This window comes from Mus caroli, unplaced genomic scaffold, assembly GCF_978045245.1.
Source record: "Mus caroli unplaced genomic scaffold, Mus_caroli_1 scaffold_17, whole genome shotgun sequence".
NCBI lineage: Eukaryota > Metazoa > Chordata > Mammalia > Rodentia > Muridae > Mus > Mus caroli.
This window is the reverse complement of record NW_028227272.1, coordinates 87862788-87881600: the sequence shown is the minus strand read 5'-3', so window position 1 is coordinate 87881600 and position 18813 is coordinate 87862788. Positions and strand designations below refer to the sequence as shown.

At 50.6% G+C, this 18813-nt stretch overlaps 1 protein-coding gene across 1 annotated transcript; it reads left to right on the top strand.

The window, feature by feature from the left end:
* The first annotated feature begins 272 nt into the window (after positions 1 to 272).
* Positions 273 to 10204, top strand: Cfap298 (cilia and flagella associated protein 298). Its single transcript, XM_021184982.2, has 7 exons — positions 273 to 562; positions 4278 to 4445; positions 5464 to 5531; positions 7937 to 8095; positions 8216 to 8347; positions 9563 to 9658; positions 9920 to 10204. The coding sequence occupies exons 1-7, from the start codon at positions 424 to 426 to the stop codon at positions 10028 to 10030; spliced, it is 873 nt and encodes a 290-aa protein (XP_021040641.1). The 5' UTR covers positions 273 to 423; the 3' UTR covers positions 10031 to 10204.
* The last annotated feature ends 8609 nt before the right edge of the window (positions 10205 to 18813 follow it).

Below are 18813 nucleotides of genomic sequence, written 5' to 3'. Positions count from 1 at the left end.
AGCGCTCGCTCTCATTCTTAATCCAGTAGTCGCCATGCTCCTCCAGCGGACGTCTCCCGAGTCCCCGGACCGTCCTCACTGCCTCTAGCTGCTTAGTTTGGGTTTCGGTTGCCCGGACAACAGCTACTTCCGGTAGCTGCGACGGTGCGGCCCGGACAACCTGTTCTTCAGCGCCTCGGGCCTCCCAGGCGCGCGTTCTAATTGGGCACGGGCTCAATGTTTGACTGTTGCCCCTGGCAACAGCCACTTCCGCGAGCGTGCGCCGTTTTCTTCATCCCTCCCGGCTGAAGCGAGAGCCGCGTTCTCGGGTTCCTCCTCGGAGCAGCGGTTAATCTCAGGCTGGTGTGGGTCCGGCCGACCCGGCTCGGGCCTCGTGGTCCCTGCCCGCAGCCTTGCCGCCACGGCGGCGCCTCTGGCACAGCCATGGTTGTGCTGCACGTGAAGAGAGGCGACGAGAGCCAGTTCTTGCTGCAGGCGCCCGGGAGCACGGAGCTGGAAGAGCTCACGGCGCAGGTGGCCCGCATCTACAACGGGCGGCTGAAGGTGCACCGGCTCTGCTCAGGTGCGGAAAGGGAGGCCGGAGACTGCGGGGTCAGGGGGCAGCGCCCGGGGTCGCGAGGATTTGGGGAGATTTGCCGTAGCCCGGGGTGGGAAAGGAGCATCAGGGTTGATCGGGGATGAAAGACCCAACGGCTAGAGGAAATCCAGGCTCGCCAGCCAACCGCCGACTCGGAGGAGAGCAGCGGGGATGCCAAGTGAGGCTGAGCTAAGCCAGGATTTGGGCTTCCCGGAAGTGCGAACGAACTGGGTCGAAAGGCGGCAGGACGGAGCTGAGGGATCGGGGACGGTGGGAGTTGTAAAGGGTGAGGGTGGAGTGAGTGGTGGCTGCAGGGAAGGGGGCCAGTTTGAGACGTTAAAAGCCCTGGCACTTGAGTCTCTTCGCTTTGAAGCCGCCCATGAAAGTTCTCACCGGGAGAGCCTTGGTGTTGTTTTCTGTCTCCTAGGAAACACATTATTTTTACATTATAGAGATCGCCTTAAGACCCGTTTTATATATATATATATATATATAATATATATATATATGTGTATATATATATGTGTGTGTGTGTGTGTGTATAATATAAATATAAAATCAAACTTAACTGCTTTCAAAGAAGGCTCAATATTAAATGACATATTAAAAGTAAAACATTTAGGGGGTGGGGGGAACTTCCGGGTCTTTGACATCATAAACCGAAAGTGTGGGGCAGCATGTAAGAATTGCATATATATATATATGTGTGTGTGTGTGTGTGTATAATATAAATATAAAATCAAACTTAACTGCTTTCAAAGAAGGCTCAATATTAAATGACATATTAAAAGTAAAACATTTAGGGGGTGGGGGGAACCTCCGGGTCTTTGACATCATAAACCGAAAGTGTGGGGCAGCATGTAAGAATTGCACAGGTGAGCCAGGTGGTGGTGGCGCACGCCTTTAATCCCAGCACTTGGGAGGCAGAGACAGGCGGATTTCTGAGTTCGAGGCCAGCCTGGTCTACAAAGTGAGTTCCAGGACAGCCAGGGTTATACAGAGAAACCCTGTCTCCAAAAACAAAAACAAAACAAAAAACAACAAGAATTGCATGGGTGAATCTACACAGAGGTAGGCACTGAAGCAAATACCATGGAGGATCACTGCCCCTGGCCTGCTCCTCATGACTTGCTCAGCCTGCTTTCTCATAACTTGCCCAGGGGTGATGCCACCCGGAGAGTGCTAGCCCCCACTCATTACTGTCATTGAGAAAATGCCCTACCTACAGACTTGCCTACAAGCAGTCTGATATAGACATTTTTCACAGTTGAAGTTCCTTCTTCCTAGATACGTCTATGTTCATGCCAGGTCAACAAAAGCCAAGCAGAACAAATTGCTTCCTTGTCAACACCAATCGATATATCACCATGAAACCATAACCCTCTCCTTTTTGTTTATCCCCAAGACCTTATTAATACGAATATCTCAATATAAAACAAATTCCAACTTTCAGAAGTTCCACAGGCTTTTAAATGTTTCACTTTAAAATCTCAGTCTCTTTCAAAATTCAAACCTCTCTGTAATATCCATTACTGGGCACCTGTAAAAGGACCTAATCCTACTCCAACAGGGAAGACCAAGAGCGCACTTGCATTGGAATGAGAACTGAAGTGCAGCCCTGTGAAGCTCGCTGTCAGAGGTGTGGGACTCAGGATCTTCTCCGCTCCCCTCTGCTCTGCCTCCCAGGGCCCACAGAACACGTCTCACAGGCTGAGGCTGGCTCCACACCGTAGCTGCTGCTGTCCTTGGTGGTCATCCCATGGTGCTGGCATTTCCAAACTGCTGGAACAGCAGGCTTCCCCTTACCAATGGCACCCATTGCCTCTTGGCCTCTCTTTGGGCTCTCTCACCCTGCATCACGATGCCAGGCCTCAGCCTCTCTCCATGATCCTTTCAGTCCTGGGGTTTCCCTAAAACTGAACTTTGACCTGGCCTCTTCCTATGCCCAGCCTCCACGTTCTCCATGACTCTTCATGCCCTCACAGCCAGTACCATCTGGAAGGTGCATACACTTGGCCAAGCTTGGCTGCAGGCATGAGATCGAGCTTTGGCCCCCTCTAGACAACAGCTCTGTCCGTTGACCCTCAGGAAGCTTATCCCAGAAGATGTTTGTCTTAATGATATTGTTATTTTCTTAGTCACAGCTGATCTTATCCCTGGCAAAGGTTTCACACTTCAGTGGTTCTGGTCCTTTCTTACAGCTCTGGCTGACCAGAACCAGCGGGGTGGGTGGGTTGAACTCAGAGATCTGCCTGCCTCTGCGTCCCAAGTGCTAGGATTAAATGTGTGGAGATTCTTAAAACAAAATACCACACGAATGGCCCAGGTAGAGTCTTGATTTCCCTCTGGACGCTCACAGGCAAACCTGCATCATCTGCCCTGCTCTCTGCACTCTGCCTTGGAGCTCCTCCAACAGCCCAGTGAGTGCTGAGGGCTCCGTGGCTTTTCCAGCACAGAGTTCCAAACACTAACAAAGTGGTCTCCAAACACTGTGGTTAGATCTGTCATGATGTGCCATGATCCTCATACCAATTCCGTCTTCAGTAGCTTTCTATAGCTGTGGAGAAGAAAGAAAGCAACAGTGAGGAAGGAAGGAAGGAAGGAAGGAAGGAAGGAAGGAAGGAAGGAAGCCACCATCACCAAAAACCTTGAGGAGTAAAGGGTTTTTTTCATTTTGACAGTTTTAGTTCCTGAGGGAGGTCAAGGCAGGAAGCTGAAGGGAGACCCCTACTGGCTTGCTCCTCAGGTTTTGTTCATTCTTTGTCACTCCAGACCATCTGCCCATCCGGTGGCGATGCCTGACGTGTGCTCAGTAGTTATGACTCAAACATATGTCCTACAACTAGCCTATAGGCATCTGAGGGAGACGGTTTCTCGGTTGAGGTTCCCTCTCCCTGGCTATGTGTAGGTTTGTGCCAGGTTGACAAAAAACAACCTGCACAGTTGCCTAAATCCTTCCCAGTGCTTTTATGAAGTGTCATTATAAAGTGTTGTGAGTAACGTTTGTGGGTGGGTGTCTCTGTGCCAGTGCAGGGAGGGGGTCTATGTGTGAGGCAGGTGTAACTTGGGTGTTGTGTGACCTTGGTTTTTTTATCATTGGCCTGAAGCAGAGCAGGCTGGCCAGCGGCCAATCCCCAGGGGTCCCCAGGTCTCTACCTTCCCCTACATACCCCTACTCTCAGTCCACAGGTTTTAAGTGCACTGCACGACACTGGCCCTTTTTACACGGGCTCTGGGATTCAGCCCCTCACCTTACACAGTAAGCACTTTACCAAATGAGCCTCTGTGTAAGGGGCTCATAAAATATTAGAAATATTAGCCTCAGATCAGAGTTGTACATTAGAAAGATGGACGTTTACGCAATTGACTTACACCCTTCACAAGGTTACATTAAATGGGGCTCTTCGAGACTTTCCTTGGGAAATTGGTAAAGCTGTGTGAACCGGCTTGGTCTTGAGCGTTGACCTGGTAACTCCTGAGCACAGTGGCTTAGAGCATGGACACAGAGGGGTCGAAGCTCACTGCTGCACTGACTGACTGAGGAGTTGGTGGCTTTGTCTAGGATTAGGGAAGCCCTGGCACATGACTCCTGGTATATGAGTGTTAAAATCATGAGCTAGAGTGGCCAGACCTCAGCCAGGAGTGTATACTTGTAGTTAGTGATCACAGCTAAAGGCTCTGTCCTCGCCTTGTTTTTCAGAGATGGAGGAGCTGGCAGAACACGGTGTCTTTCTGCCCCCTAATATGCAAGGGCTGACTGATGAGCAGATCGAAGAGCTGAAACTGAAGGACGAGTGGGGGGAGAAATGTGTGCCCAGCGGAGGGTCTGTTTTTACGAAGGACGACATCGGGCGGAGGAACGGGCAAGGTAACCGGCTCTCTCTCTCTCTTCTGCCTTTGCTCCCGTGCATCACATCAGACCTGAAGGCAGTGCTTTAGGTTAAGAGATGTGGGCCAGATCTGCAGGTGGATGGAGAAAGCTAACTCCCCACACTTCACACGTGCACGCTGCCACACACATGCTCACCCACATTCACTAATGCAATTTCATCATTTCTCTGAAGACTTGAGAAATAGTGCACTGTGAAACGCCTGTGCTAAAACCCCAGCCCAGGATGAGCCAAGGGGAGGACCCTGCTCTGTCTGCTCCCTCCTACTGACGTGCCCCATTTGTCAGATAAACAGGCCATTTAAATTTGCCACCTCTGTAGGTTGGAAATGGGTGGGTGCTGTACCTTTCTCCCTAGATGTGGAGACTCTGTCTCCACTGTGCTTAGTTTTAAGCTTAGTTTAAACTTGGAAGTTGACTTGGTGCTCTATGCCACGTTTGGACAGTCGTCAGATGAAGTAAAGTTTTGTGAATCCAGAGGACACACACATACTCCTAGCACTCAGGAGTTTAGGACGAGAGAATTGGGACAGCCTGGGTACGAGGGCAATCCTAACTCAAACAAACATACATGCATGCATGCATACATATAAACAAACAGTTATGTATGCACTTGTAAAGTTTTACTGGCATGCAGCCAGCCAATCACTAACTGCCCATGTCTGCTTTTGAGACACTGAGAGAGATGAGCCGCAGCTTTGTAGCTTGAGAGGCCTAAAATTCTTTTAGCATCTGCTTGGCTTGCTGGCCCTGTTCGCCCAGTGACTTCCCTGGCCTGGTTTTGTAGCCTGTGCCAAACAGCGTAGAAGACACTGCAGACCTTGCCCCTTGCAGTGGGATCTCTGCCTGGGTTCCCACTTCTCTTTATGTCCCTGTGTCAAATCCAGACTGGAACACCCATGTCTCGATCTCCCAGGCTCAGGCGGTCCGGTTTGAGGAGATCCGGAGATTTTAGAGAGGCTGTGTGTTTGACCAGTGTCCTTTTCTATCTTTATAGCTCCAAATGAGAAAATGAAGCAGGTTTTAAAGAAGACGGTAGAAGAAGCCAAGGCGATAGTGTCTAAGGTCAGCTTCTGTCTGTGACGTGGCCAGTCCTGAGGATGGGCTGCAGTTAGACGTGAGCTGGCGGCATCAGGCTCTGCTCCTCTCTTCCCCGCCTTTTGTTGCCTCTACATCTGCTTTTTTCTTTCCTTTCTCTGCCTTCCAGCAGCAAAGCAAATAAGCATATTTGAAGAGGGCCCTGGCTCTCCCTCCACGATGATGACAGTTTCCCAGCCCTGCCAGGTCCTGTTGAGCAAACAAAGGTTTCTATTGTCTTCCGTGAATGTGGGCTGTGTGCAGTTTGCGACCTGACCTGAACTGAGTCTCTTATGTTTGGAAGAACTTAGAAAGCTAAGCTGGGGAAGTTCTAATGGAGCTATAGATACAGGGCTGACAGAGACGTTTACTACAAAGCAGCGGTAATCATCTCCAGTATTTATATAAAAGCTGTTTCACAGAAGGAAAATAATAGCATTGAAGGGCAGATGATGTTCCCTGGATGAAGAGAATTGAGGGATATTGAAGCACCTGGGGACTGGAGAGCCAGCTGGGTAGATAAAGGCACTGGCTGCCATGCCTGATAGCCTAAGTTCAGAAGACCTGGGTTTGATTTCAGGACCCTCCTGGTCATAAGAGAACCAACTCCCACAAATTGTCCTCTTATCTCCACCCCCCAGCATGTGCTATAGCACACACACACACACACCAACCATACATACACCACACATATACCACACACACATGCAAGTGCAAATACACCTTTGGTATTTTCACTTGTCACATTTATCTGTGGGTGACAGTCGTTGCCACCCACGTGAGCGTGTCTTGGCATAACTCAACCCTCCCACGCTTCTAGACTTGCCCCACAAAATGCACTTCTAACATCCCCAAGCTCTTAGCTAATCTATTTTTTCAATTTATTATATTTGAGACTCTTCCTATGTAGCCTTAGCCAGCCTAATCTCAGCTATGTAACCCAAACAGACCTCGAACTCATAGCTCTCCTCCTGCCTCAGCTTCCTGAGATTACAGGCCTGCCTCCCCCCCACTCCCCACCCCTCACCCCAATGCCCCTTGCCCAGTCTTTGAGGAGCTCCTGGAAAGCTGAGGTGAGTGGGAAGTGTCTGGAGTCTCACCAGAGCCTTTGCTGACAAGACACACTTGAGCAGAGATCCTGAGGAGGGCGGCAGCCATGGCCTCAGAGGCTGTGTCCTAGCAGAATCCTGTGCATTCTGTACTTCAGAACAGGCATCCCCTGTGGGTTCCTGTCCACCAGGTACACAGTTCAGAAACTATAACCCTGGGTCACCCTCAGAGCTTCCTTCCCTGTGTCATCCATGTGCCTGCGGTTGGTTCCCTACCATCCTCCTGGCATGCCTCCTCTCATTCCCACACCTCACCCCCAGTTGATTAAAGTCTCCTCAGTATCAGCAGGAGGTCAGTTCAGGTCTAACCCCGGAACCCAGCTAGCAGGGACCCCATGTGACTCCTGCATTCAGTTCAGATCCCCCAGCTAGAGAGCACCTGGTGAGCTAATCACCTCAGCATTGCTAAGCAGGGGCTGTTTGCAGTGACCACCGTGACCTAAGCTGTTGATGCAAACTCAGGCAGGATGCAAAGGAGCTTCTTATAGGCAACAGGGGAAGCCGGTGTTACGGATGCTTGGGTGAGAACCCCGAGTCCCAGGCAGCTTGCAGTACACAGGAAGATGTGTCTCAGCAGATTGCTGGGGCTGGAAAGGTGGCTGTGGTTAAAAGCACTTGCTGCTCAGAACACCCCCATGGCTGCTCACAGTCATCTCCAAGGCCAATTCCAGAGGATTAGTGACCTCCTTATAAGCACCAAGCACACATATGGTGCACACACATGCATGTGGGCAAAGCGCTGTACACACATACAAAGTCACAAAGCACATCCCCAGCACTAGTGATCCAAAGGGCTTCTGCTGGGTACTAGGAACCAGGGACAAACCTTAGCTATATTCTTTACATGTACCCCTCTCTGTTCTCTTGAGAGCCTCTGGCTGATGCCTCTCCAACTCAGTCCATAGCGTGCTCATTGCGAGACAAGCTCCAGTGTATTCTCCCCACCTAGGACGTTGTCACCCCTTTGCCTGACACTCTGAGGCTCTGGCTGCCCCTTCCTCTTCCACCTGCTGCCCAGGGCTGCACCTGCCCTGAAGCTGCCTCTCTCTACCTCTTCACTGCCTCCTCCCAGCTGTCTGCCTTGAGCACTGCAGGCTCTCTGGTGCCACTCACAGTCTGGCCCGAACCACAGTGTCCTCAGCTCAGCCCCAAAGTGGACAGTAGTCAAGAAAGCAGCAGCTCTCTGGTTCCTTCTGTGGCTATGCTGGCAGGGCCGCCAAGGTCCTCATGGGGTAACCTGCCAGGAGGAAATTGACTCAATAGTGGTGCCCGATGCACTTTCAGAAACAAGTAGAAGCTGGAGTCTTTGTTACCATGGAGATGGTGAAAGATGCCTTGGACCAGCTTCGAGGTGCGGTCATGATCGTTTATCCCATGGGGCTGCCACCATACGATCCTATCCGGATGGAATTTGAAAATAAAGAAGATTTGTCAGGAACTCAGGTATGTGGGGCAGGGTGGGGAGAGCAGGGTGAAGGGCCCGCAGCCAGGCTCCGGGTGCTAGGGTAGGATGAGCATGGCTTTCCCCGCAAGCCCCTTCCTGTGTTGTATAACTGACCACAGGCAGCCCTCGAAGTCATTCAGGAGTCGGAGGCACAGCTGTGGTGGGCCGCCAAGGAGCTGAGAAGAACAAAGAAGCTTTCTGACTATGTGGGGAAAAATGAGAAAACCAAAATCATCGTCAAGATCCAGCGGGTGAGCACCTCTGCTTCCCATGTCAGTACTGTGGGTCCCTCTGACCCTGTGTGGACCTTACCCTGTGTCCTCTGACCCCGCGTGGACTTTAGCCTGTGTCCTCTGACCCCGCGTGGACCTTACCCTGTGTCCTATGACCCCGTGTGGACTTTACCCTGTGTCCTCTGACCCCGCGTGGACCTTACCCTGTGTCCTATGACCCTGTGTGGACCTTACCCTGTGTCCTCTGACCCCGCGTGGACTTTAGCCTGTGTCCTCTGACCCCGCGTGGACCTTACCCTGTGTCCTGTGACCCCGTGTGGACTTTACCCTGTGTCCTCTGACCCCGCGTGGACCTTACCCTGTGTCCTATGACCCCGTGTGGACTTTAGCCTGTGTCCTCTGACCCCGCGTGGACCTTACCCTGTGTCCTGTGACCCCGTGTGGACTTTACCCTGTGTCCTCTGACCCCGCGTGGACCTTACCCTGTGTCCTATGACCCCGCGTGGACTTTACCCTGTGTCCTCTGACCCCGCGTGGACCTTACCCTGTGTCCTCTGACCCCGCGTGGACCTTACCCTGTGTCCTCTGACCCCGCGTGGACCTTACCCTGTGTCCTATGACCCTGCGTGGACCTTACCCTGTGTCCTCTGACCCCGTGTGGACCTTACCCTCTGTCCTATGACCCTGCGTGGACCTTACCCTGTGTCCTCTGACCCCGCGTGGACCTTACCCTGTGTCCTATGACCCTGTGTGGACTTTAGCCCAGTTTAAAGTAGAAATTTCCTTTCTATGTTGTTTCGACCTAAAAAGCAGGTCTACACACAGAAATGTCCTCATATTGACAATGCAGCCCACCCGGGTTATAAGGCTTTTCAGGCTGCTGCTGTTGTGTGCAAAAAAGGGTGGGAGGCAAGGGGATCCATTCACCCAAGGTGTCTAGGGCACACTCCTGAACCATTACTGCGTACTTTGGGGAACAAGGCTTGGAGATTTCTGTTTCCTAAGTTATGACTCTGAGTATCGTCCTGTCTGCGCTGGACCGTGATATAGATGGTGTCCACTACAAGTCCAGGGCGCCAGCCATACCCATGCCCATGCCCGACCCCACAGTGGCTTAGCAGACCGCCATCTTAGCTGTTAGCAGAGGCAACTATAGAATAACCCTGTTACTCTCTGATATCCCTGCAAAGAGAATGTCTCGGTGCCCAGTTGACTCTGCTCTTGCCTTTGCAGAGAGGGCAGGGTGCCCCAGCCCGGGAGCCCGTCATCAGCAGTGAAGAACACAAGCAGCTGATGCTGTTCTACCACAGAAGACAGGAGGAGCTCAAGGTAGCCATTGGGTGGCAGGGACAGCCGAGCTGGGCACACCGTGCATCCCGTGCCTCCCCCACGGGCCGGGCCCTCTACCATCCATCCACACAGTGCTGGGGAAGGCCTTCCAGCTCTCCAAGGCTGTCTCCAGTGTTAGACCGTGGTGGTCCCACTACTGGCAGGGGCGTGCTGGGGTGGCAGGAAGTGACCCGGATTCTTCCCTCAGTCTATATGAGGGAAGCTGAAGTGCTGTCCTGAGTAAGGCGTGTTTATTTCCAGAAACTGGAAGAGAATGATGATGACTCCTGTCTGAACTCCCCGTGGGCTGACAACACGGCTTTGAAAAGACATTTTCATGGCGTAAAAGACATAAAGTGGCGGCCCAGGTGAAGCCAACACTCGACTGTCAGAACCACAGCCCACCAAATTTCTACCTTCCTGGTTTTCCTTTAGTTTGAATTTTTGAAATAAGTCATTCACAGTTTTAGAACTTAATAAATACACATTCAAAAGAAAATGTTTTAGGACAGGTGTGTCACATCTAAGGGCTTAACTTGTTGGTGTACCATAGCCCATAGATGTCATGAGAGCCATGTCTTTCCTCGTCCCTTGCCTTGTGTGTGCCTTGCCTTGTGAGAGGATCTGAGTTTCCTCTGTAGCAAGATAGCCAGCTGGTCCTTAGCTGATGTGGAACTCGTGGCCACTAGAGGCCGCTGGCTGCAGTCTTGTCACTCTCCATGTGCATGGGGTTGAATTCTGAGTCGGCTTTAGGTTAAGACACTAGAGCGATGGTTCTCAGCCCAGGGTTGACCCACCCTTTCACGGGGGTTGCATACCACATGTCCTGCATGTCAGACATTTACATTACGATTCATGACAGCAAAATTACAGTTATGAGGTAGCAATGAAATAATGTTATGGTTGGGGGTCACCAGAACATGATGAACCGTGTTAAAGGGTCACAGCATTAGGAAGGGTGAGAACCACTAGGCTAACCTGGCACCTTGACCCTTCTTCAGTTAATCATTCAAGTCTCCTTCACTAAACAGGCTGGGAAAAGGCGTTGTGACGCTGGCACAGAGCGGCTGTGCCTGGGGATGGCCACACCAACTGCAGGCTCAGCTGCCTGCTATCCCTGGGTTGTGCTGTACACCATCAGGCTGACGACAACAGGTCTGTGTGCCTGTGACCACCTGCAGGACATACTGGGGCACTGGGCCTTTTTAAAGTCACTATTCCCCCTAAGCCACTGTAACCCCCAACACCTAGCTCTGCCAACAAATGAGGTACGCCCCAGGCTGCTCCCTGCAGCCACAAGTGTCCTAGAGACACACTTACCTTGACCTTGGCCTCCAGGATGCTGGCTCAGTTAAGAGGAAATTCTTCATGCGCCCTGTAAGGGAACGGAAGCATAGTACTGTTCCCTGCGCTGGACTTCCTGTCCCACGCTCCTCCCACTCACTGCCCCTCCCACCTACGCACCCCAGGCCAGCCACCACAGCCTTGAAAGGAGCTGTAGGAGCGAGGGGAGCTGGCCCCGGACAGGTCCTGCCTGACGCAAGGCAGCCTTTTCCCCAAGCCAGCACCACACATCTGTGATGAGAGCAAGCCACTTGTTCTGCCTGGCTTCATCCTTAGACGTAAAGCTGGCTAGATGTCCCTGTCCCCGCTTGGAGGAAGACTTGGGCATCTGGGAAAAACTGTGAGGCTGAGCCCCACATCTTGAGATTCTCCCAGAAACTTTGGCCTCCCAAGCTACTTCACCAGAGGGGGCCCCCAAAAGGCCACTTTCCAAAGCCAGATGTAGTTAGCTTTGGGGTCCTGCTATTTCAATTGAGCAAATTTTGTAAAAAACAGATTTGCATCTATTCCCCCTTACTTTGATTATAATTTTTAAGTTTTTCCTTGGATTGTTTTGACCTTGAATGACATTTGTTCTTAGAGCCTCGAATTTTATCTGGGGAACCTGCCTCTGCCCATTTGTGTGTAGACGATTCATGCTCAGAACTACACGGGAGAGTGAGTCAAGGCATGTGATCTCAGCAGAACTTTTAGAAACTACGTTGATTAGAAACTGGCATCGATGCCACCAGACATGGGTGCTGCCCGTGGCCTCACAGTGACACTTGCTTCATGTAAGGGACAGGACTCACCATCCCAAGCCTCGCTTCTCATTCTGAGGGAAGAAACAGCAACGCACAACCTTCTTGTCCTCTGCTTCAAACCCCACTGAGAGCCAAATGCTTGGGGCGGGGGGTCCCTCCATAGTAATCCATAAAGAAGGGTCCCCTGGCAGATGGCCACACTGTGTTTACCCACCTAGTGACTCAGCTGGGTTACATGGCTGCTGAATCTCTGAGAGACTCTCAGCAGACCTCACCTTGACCGTGCAGACTGAACATGAAGTCTTGTGTTTCTTTTCTTTTTGACCTGGTACATCTTTGGGTTCTGAAGTAGTCAATGGCTGCACCAGCCAGCTGTGGCTCTGTCTTTTGACACAATTTGAATATTTCTCTATGATCGAGAATGCTAGTAATAAATTTCGATGCCACTTAAACTTCTTTAAGCCATCCAGCTGCCAGTGTCTAGCCAGACTCCTGTCACAGGACCACCTTGTCCCTTGGCTACTCTGCTGCAGTGAATGTCCATCCAGCTAACAGCTATCTGCCACTTGCTCAGAGTACTGTAACATTGCGTCTCAGCCTTTTGACTCCTTCCTTATCCAGAACCTAGCAGAACCTAGCAGTCTCATCCTTTCAGAGAGGGTGAGACTAGATTCCAGGGCCCCTCGCCACGTCGGGGAGGATTATTCTCAGTACTCATGACCCGTAGCTCACAGTCACCTAGGACTCTTAATTCCAGGGAGGTCTGACCCTGACACCTCTGGTCTCCATGGCACCTGCACATGTGCAACACACACACACACACAGAGCGAGAGCGAGCGAGCGAGCGAATTTAAAATTGTTAAAGTATTTGAAATGGTTTCCTCCTTTCTTCTAATTTAGAATACATATGTAAAGGCGGAAACTCCGGCAGTCACCTTGGGCTCAGAGCTGACCTGGCTGACAAACAAAGCCATATGTGGTAGAACAAGAGGAGAGGAGGAGCCTGGGTCTGCAGCACCATGAGCCACCACACGTAGGGCCACCTTTGTCCACCCTACCATCTCCCTCTCACCATGCCATGCCCATCCCGGGAGTGTCTCACAAGGCCACAGAGAGGAACCAGATTAGAACAGGTAGAGTTGTGTAGGGTTCTAGGGAACAAAGATGTGATGTTGCTGATATGTTGTGCTCAAGCCTTGAAAGGAGAAAGAGGGATGCTTCAACGAGTTCTGCTCTCAAAAAACAAAAACAAAAAACCTGGGCCCTCTGCGCAGCATGCAGCACACTGTCGGCTGACAACTGGGACTGTTCGCCCAGGGTCAGTTTTTCATTTGGCAGTTCTGATGCAGTAGGTCGTTACTCCAAGCACAGCAAGAGAAGAGACAGTGTCTTAATTTCTTTTTCTTGATGTGGGAAAACACTCTGACAATCACAACTCAAGGGAGAAAGAGCTTATTGTAGCTCAGTCCCACCATGGGGGGGGGGGGGTAAAGGCGGCAGGAGCTTTAGTGCATGGTCACATGATGGCCACAACCAGAAAAAGAGAGCAGTCGATGCAGACTCACTTCTGCTCAACTGGCTTTCTCCAATTGAAAAGGCCTAGGATCCCCTGTCTAGGGAATGGTGCCGCCCTCAGTGGATGGATCTTCCTGCCTTGACTTACACAATCGAGATGATCCCCCAGGGACATTCTCAGTGGCCCACCTTTGAGATGACTTTAAACTCTGTCACACTGACAACAGTGACCATCACAGCCCAGGACTATAGCTCAGAGGTCAGCCCTTGGCCAGCATGTGCAATGGCCCAAAGTCGGAAAAAAAATAAGACAAAGAAATAGTATCCAAAATAAATTAAAAAAAAAAAAACACTTCAAATGAAACAACCAGAAGCTGTTCAAATTAAAAAAAAAAAAAAGATCCAAGGAATTATTCAGGTAGAAGGAACGTTTATTGGATGAATAACTGAGTAAAATTTACTAAGCTAGTTCTTTTTAAAATTTTTTTAATTTATGTATATGAGTACACTGTAGCTGTACATACACAGTAGCTGTACATATGGTTGTGAGCCATCATGTGGTTGTTGGGAATTGGCCCTGCTCACTCTGATAGACCCTGCTTACTTTGTTCAGCCCCAGGAGAACCAAAGATTTATTTATTACTTTACCTAAAGTACATTGTAGCTGTCTTCAGACACACCAGAAGGGGGCATCATTACGGATGGTTGTGAGCCACCATGTGGTTGCTGGGATTTGAACTCAGGACCTTCCGAAGAGCACTCAGTGCTCTTACCCGCTGAGCCATCTCTCCAGCCCTAACTAAGCTAGTTCTTATCCCCATTTCTCAAGGACCTTGATAGGATGAAGAGCCAATGAGAGGAAGAGAGCCCTGTGTGGAGCTCTGGCAAAATCCCCTTTGTGAGGAGCAGATGGTGTTGCCTCCATGACAGTGATGAGGGCCAGAATTTGAAAGTGTTGATGGATCCCTCTCACAGGAGAGTGCCCAGCATGACATCCAGACACCTCCTGAGACTGGATTGGGGGGGGGGGGCTGACAGCTGAGCTAACAGCAGCATTGGCAGAACCCCTTGTACTGACTAGACAACAACGACGACAAAGGCAGGAGCCTGCAGTCTGGTTCCCGTGGACAGTCTCAGGAAGAGCCACAGTGTGATGAGGTGTGATGGAGGGTCTTTCCAGAGCCATCCTGGCGGGCTCTAGAGAGCCAGGAGGCCCCACCAGCAGCTCATTCGCCTTCATCTCTCTAGGGTCACATTCCTAGAAGAGCAAACACATCTGCCTGTCACAACACCGCCAGCTGTCCAAATGCAGAAAAAGGGCATTGTCCTGGCTGACAAGGTGCATCTTACATCGCACACTTGACTTTCAAGACCTTGAATGAGTTTTGCTGAAATAAATGTCCACCTTTGGGTTTGGTCCAAGAGTGCAAGGTTCTTGGTCCCAATAGTCTTTCCCTTTCCTTCTTTTAAAAGAATATTAAAAGTGACTGAAAAGAGGGATTTCGAATGAATGGCATTATTCACCCTGTCTTATAAAATGGAAGGGGTGAAAGCTCTAATATTTCTTAGGGAAATGGATTTAAGGAAAATGAGATTTAGAGCCCAGGGCTGTTATTGCAATGTGACAGCAACGTCCTTGTGGGTCTCGCTGCTCAAGCCTGAGCAGGCAGAACGAGGTAAGGATCGGGGTGAATACCCCCCACACCCCAGACTCAACACTTGAGAACCTGGGCTGTAGAAAAGACCCTTGCCCTAGTGAACCATGACAACCAGTCACCCTAGCGGGGTGATGATAGCTGTAACAAATGCTCCCCAAATCCCACCCAAACCAGCCAGGGCAGAGGACCACATTTCCTAATAACTGTCTTCACATGGTGGCTACACCATGCCCTGGATCAAGTACCAACTGCAGGGATGTGAGAGCGCTTGAGAGACAAGAGAGGGCAAATTTTTTTAAAGACTTATTTATTTTATGTATATGAGTACACTGTAGCTGTACAGATGGTTGTGAACCTTCAGGTGGTTGTTGGGTATTGAATTTAGTACCTCTGCTCGCTCTGGCCTAAAGATTTATTTATTATATCTAAGTACACTGTAGCTGTCTTCAGACACACCAGAAGAGGGCGTCAGATCTCATTACAGATGGTTGTGAGCCACCATGTGGTTGCTGGGATTTGAACTCCGGACCTTCAGGAGAGCAGTCAGTGCTCTCCCCAAGAGAGGACAATTCTAAACTCAGTGGGAAGCACCCATCACCCTCAGAGCCGGGACAGATGCAGTCAGCTCAAGCACTGAGCTGTGTGGGCCAAGGCAGCTCTAGACAGCAGCAGCCACTCGTACAATGGAAGCACTCACAATGTGCATGCCTTGTTTCTCAGCTCTTTGGCTGCAGATGTGACTGGATGTTTCAAGTCTCTGCCATCCTGCCTTTCCTGGTATGGAGGGCGGCAGCCTAGAATTGTGAGCTAACCCCTTTCTCCTCTTAAGTTGTTGGGGTTTGTTTGTTTGTTTGTTTGTTTTTGGTGGTTTTGGTGTGTGTGTGTGTGTGTGTGTGTGTGTGTGTGTGTGTGTGTGTGTGTGAAGAAGCAAAGTATCTTCAAAGATCCGGGATGGACAACAATCAGGGGCCCATCCCCCACTGCTGAATCCTTGCTGCAGAGACCACGTGGAGGAAAGGGCTGCCTGATGCCTGTTCCACTCTCAGGTACAGATTCTACCCAGCTGTCAGCTCACACACCCAGGGTTGCTGCTCTGCCCCTGTCCTCCCGTGGCCACTAATGGAGAATCTCACTTTTCAGTGACTGCTCACCTTCCACGTGTGTGCATGCCACGGTGACAAGTCTCTTCCTTGTCACCTTCAGAGACTCTTTTTGTTTGTTTGTTTGTTTGTTTGTTTGTTTGTTTGTTTGTTTGTTTGTTTTTCTGAAACTGCTACTGGGCTCCTAGAAGCCCAGACAGGAGCCATGCAGGGCTCTCGGGTGCTGTCGAAGGTCACCCCACGGCTAACACTGAAGATGTGAATCCACAGGACGCCTCCAAAAGTTCATCTCATCATCTAACTATGTTATCCAATTGGTTCCAAACTTGTGGGCTCACGGTTCCAAACTTGTGTTATGCGCCTACCTCCTGAGTAGCTGGGACCACAAGGATGTGCCATGACGTTCAGGATCCTCAGTAACTGAGGTGGAGCTGTGGGATCCATCGTTTTAGGTGTCCAATGTTGAAGAGACCTGGGCAGAGGCAGCACATGGCCCCACAAAGGACCAGCTGGGGCTTGGCCAGGGGAAGTCTGGGAACAGAAAATGAGTCCCTCAGAGATGACACAACTTGATGTTCGGAGAAGCCCTGCTCTCTCCTCAGGCATGTTCCAGAAGCCAGTGTGTTGTCTCTTTCCTGTGTTCTCTCTTGGTGTGACTCCCTGAGCTGGGCTGTCGTATTTAAAACAAAAACCCAAACGTTTGATTTACCAATAAAGGCTCAGGAGCCAGAGGCTGTGGTGAAAGCCTGCTAGCACAGAGAAGCAGAGAAAGCACCCAGCTGCCCTTCTTACTCCACCGACATCCTAGAGAGGAGAAAGCTCCCCTTCCTTCCCTTTCCTGGGTTCTCTCCTATGTCCACTCCCTGTCAGCTGGTTGCTTGCTTCACCTCTTGACCTGTCGTTGACTTTATTTAACTCTTGTTTACAGGAAGCTCTTGCGTGAAAGGTGTGTGCTAGGGCTGAGCCACACCACAACAAGAAACAGGTTTTTCCAGTTCCCAATCTTGGGGTTCACGTGTGATCAAATTCCCTGCGATACCGGGCTGTTCTTGGCTGTACTGGGTGTGCAGTGTCTGCTCACGTGGCTGGCGAGAAGGTGGAGCAGTCATGGCAGTGGATAACAGACAAGAACACAGAGGCCGAGAGAATGAACCAGGAGCAGCTATGTGCCACGTGCCCGGGACCGGCCACGCTGTCCCAGGGCCTCTATTGCCCTGCCATGGTCTCTGTCTCAGACTTCCTTGCCTTGAGCTCCTGAGACCTGAGGTGATGCTGAGGTGGTCAGGATAGGGAAGGGTAGAGGCCCGGTGGACCGGTCTTTTTATTTTCTAGCTGCTTTCCTTGCAATCAGCAACTGAAGTCAGACTGTCTCTCTTCCCAGAGTCTGGCATACAACAAAGCTTGGTGATCAGTAGAATGGAGCGGGAGAGGTTGGGGAAGAACCACTAGTCCAGGAGCTCCTCTGTGGGGTGAGTACCACCAGATTTAGTGCCTGATGCCCAAGCACTAGACATGAAAGGAATGAAAAACTGGTAGAAAACATGGCCACAGGTCTGCATGGACTTCAAGAGTACATGGTAAGTGAAGGATTCACTACGGTTGAGCCTGAAGTGGTAACACAGCAGAGAACCTGCCAAGCATGATGGTGATGATGATGATGGTGCTGGTGGTGATGATGATACAAACATGGTGGTATACACCTTTGACCCAGGCAGAGGCAAACAGATATGTGTGAGTTCAAGGCCAGCCAGACCCACAGAATGAAAGCCTATCTTGAAAACCAAACAGGGCTAGAGAGATAGATACGTGCTCTTCCAGGGGTCCTGTGTTTTTTGGTTCCTAGCATCTACAAGGTGGCTCACAACCAGCTGTAACTCCATCTGCTGACATCCATGGGCACCAGGCATAAACGTGGTGTATAGACATACAAGTAGGAAAAACACTGATATATATACATATATATGCATATCATATACATATACATCATATATTTATACATCATATACATACACACGTACATCATATGCATATACATCATATACTTATACATCATATACTTATACATCATATACATATATTAACCTTTAGCTATGCTGAGTTCAGGCACTGTTGCAATCATGCACATGTGCACAGCCTCTCTCCCTCCCTCCCTCCCTCTCTCTCTGTCTCTGTCTCTATCTCTGTCTCTGTCTCTGTCTCTCTCTCTCTCTCTCACACACACACACACACACACACACACACACACACACACACACGCCAAGTTCACCCACAGGAGCTTATCACGTTCCGTCTGCAGTAAGTAGCTTAGGGTCAGCAGCACAGGGCTCCCCAGACTGGCGTAGGTCCTGCTTTAGGGGCCTTTTAAGAAGCTCCCCGCACTCGCTGCTTCTGAAGCAACTGTTTGTGTGACTGTTGAAGACTACACAAAACCACAAAACATCACTTAAAAGCCGCTGGAAATTGCCCTGAGGGTGCGCGGTAAATGGAAAAACATTTCCAAGAAAAAAAGCCTACTGCTCTCAGTCCAAACAGGGTCAGCCTGTGGCATGGGGCACTAACGCGCTCCTCCCAGCTTCCTGTGACTGGAACCGCACCCTGGGCAGCTGCGACCAGGAAGACAGAGGTTCCCTCTTGCCCAGGTCCCATTGGGGGGCTCTAGTTTCATCCTATTAAGGGCAAGCAACTGGAAACCCATGTTGCTCTGTGCCACAGAAACCCTACATTGGATGGTCATGGCTGAGAGACCAGGACTCACTCCCTAACCCATCCACACCTCCCAGGCGTTGGGCTAAGTC

Coding starts and splice junctions, on each gene's coding strand:
- Cfap298 (XM_021184982.2), top strand. CDS start 424: ATGGTTGTGCTGCACGTGAAGAGAGGCGACGAGAGCCAGTTCTTGCTG. Junction 4,446..5,463: donor CGGGCGGAGGAACGGGCAAG/GTAACCGGCTCT, acceptor CTATCTTTATAG/CTCCAAATGAGAAAATGAAG. Junction 9,659..9,919: donor GAAGACAGGAGGAGCTCAAG/GTAGCCATTGGG, acceptor GTTTATTTCCAG/AAACTGGAAGAGAATGATGA.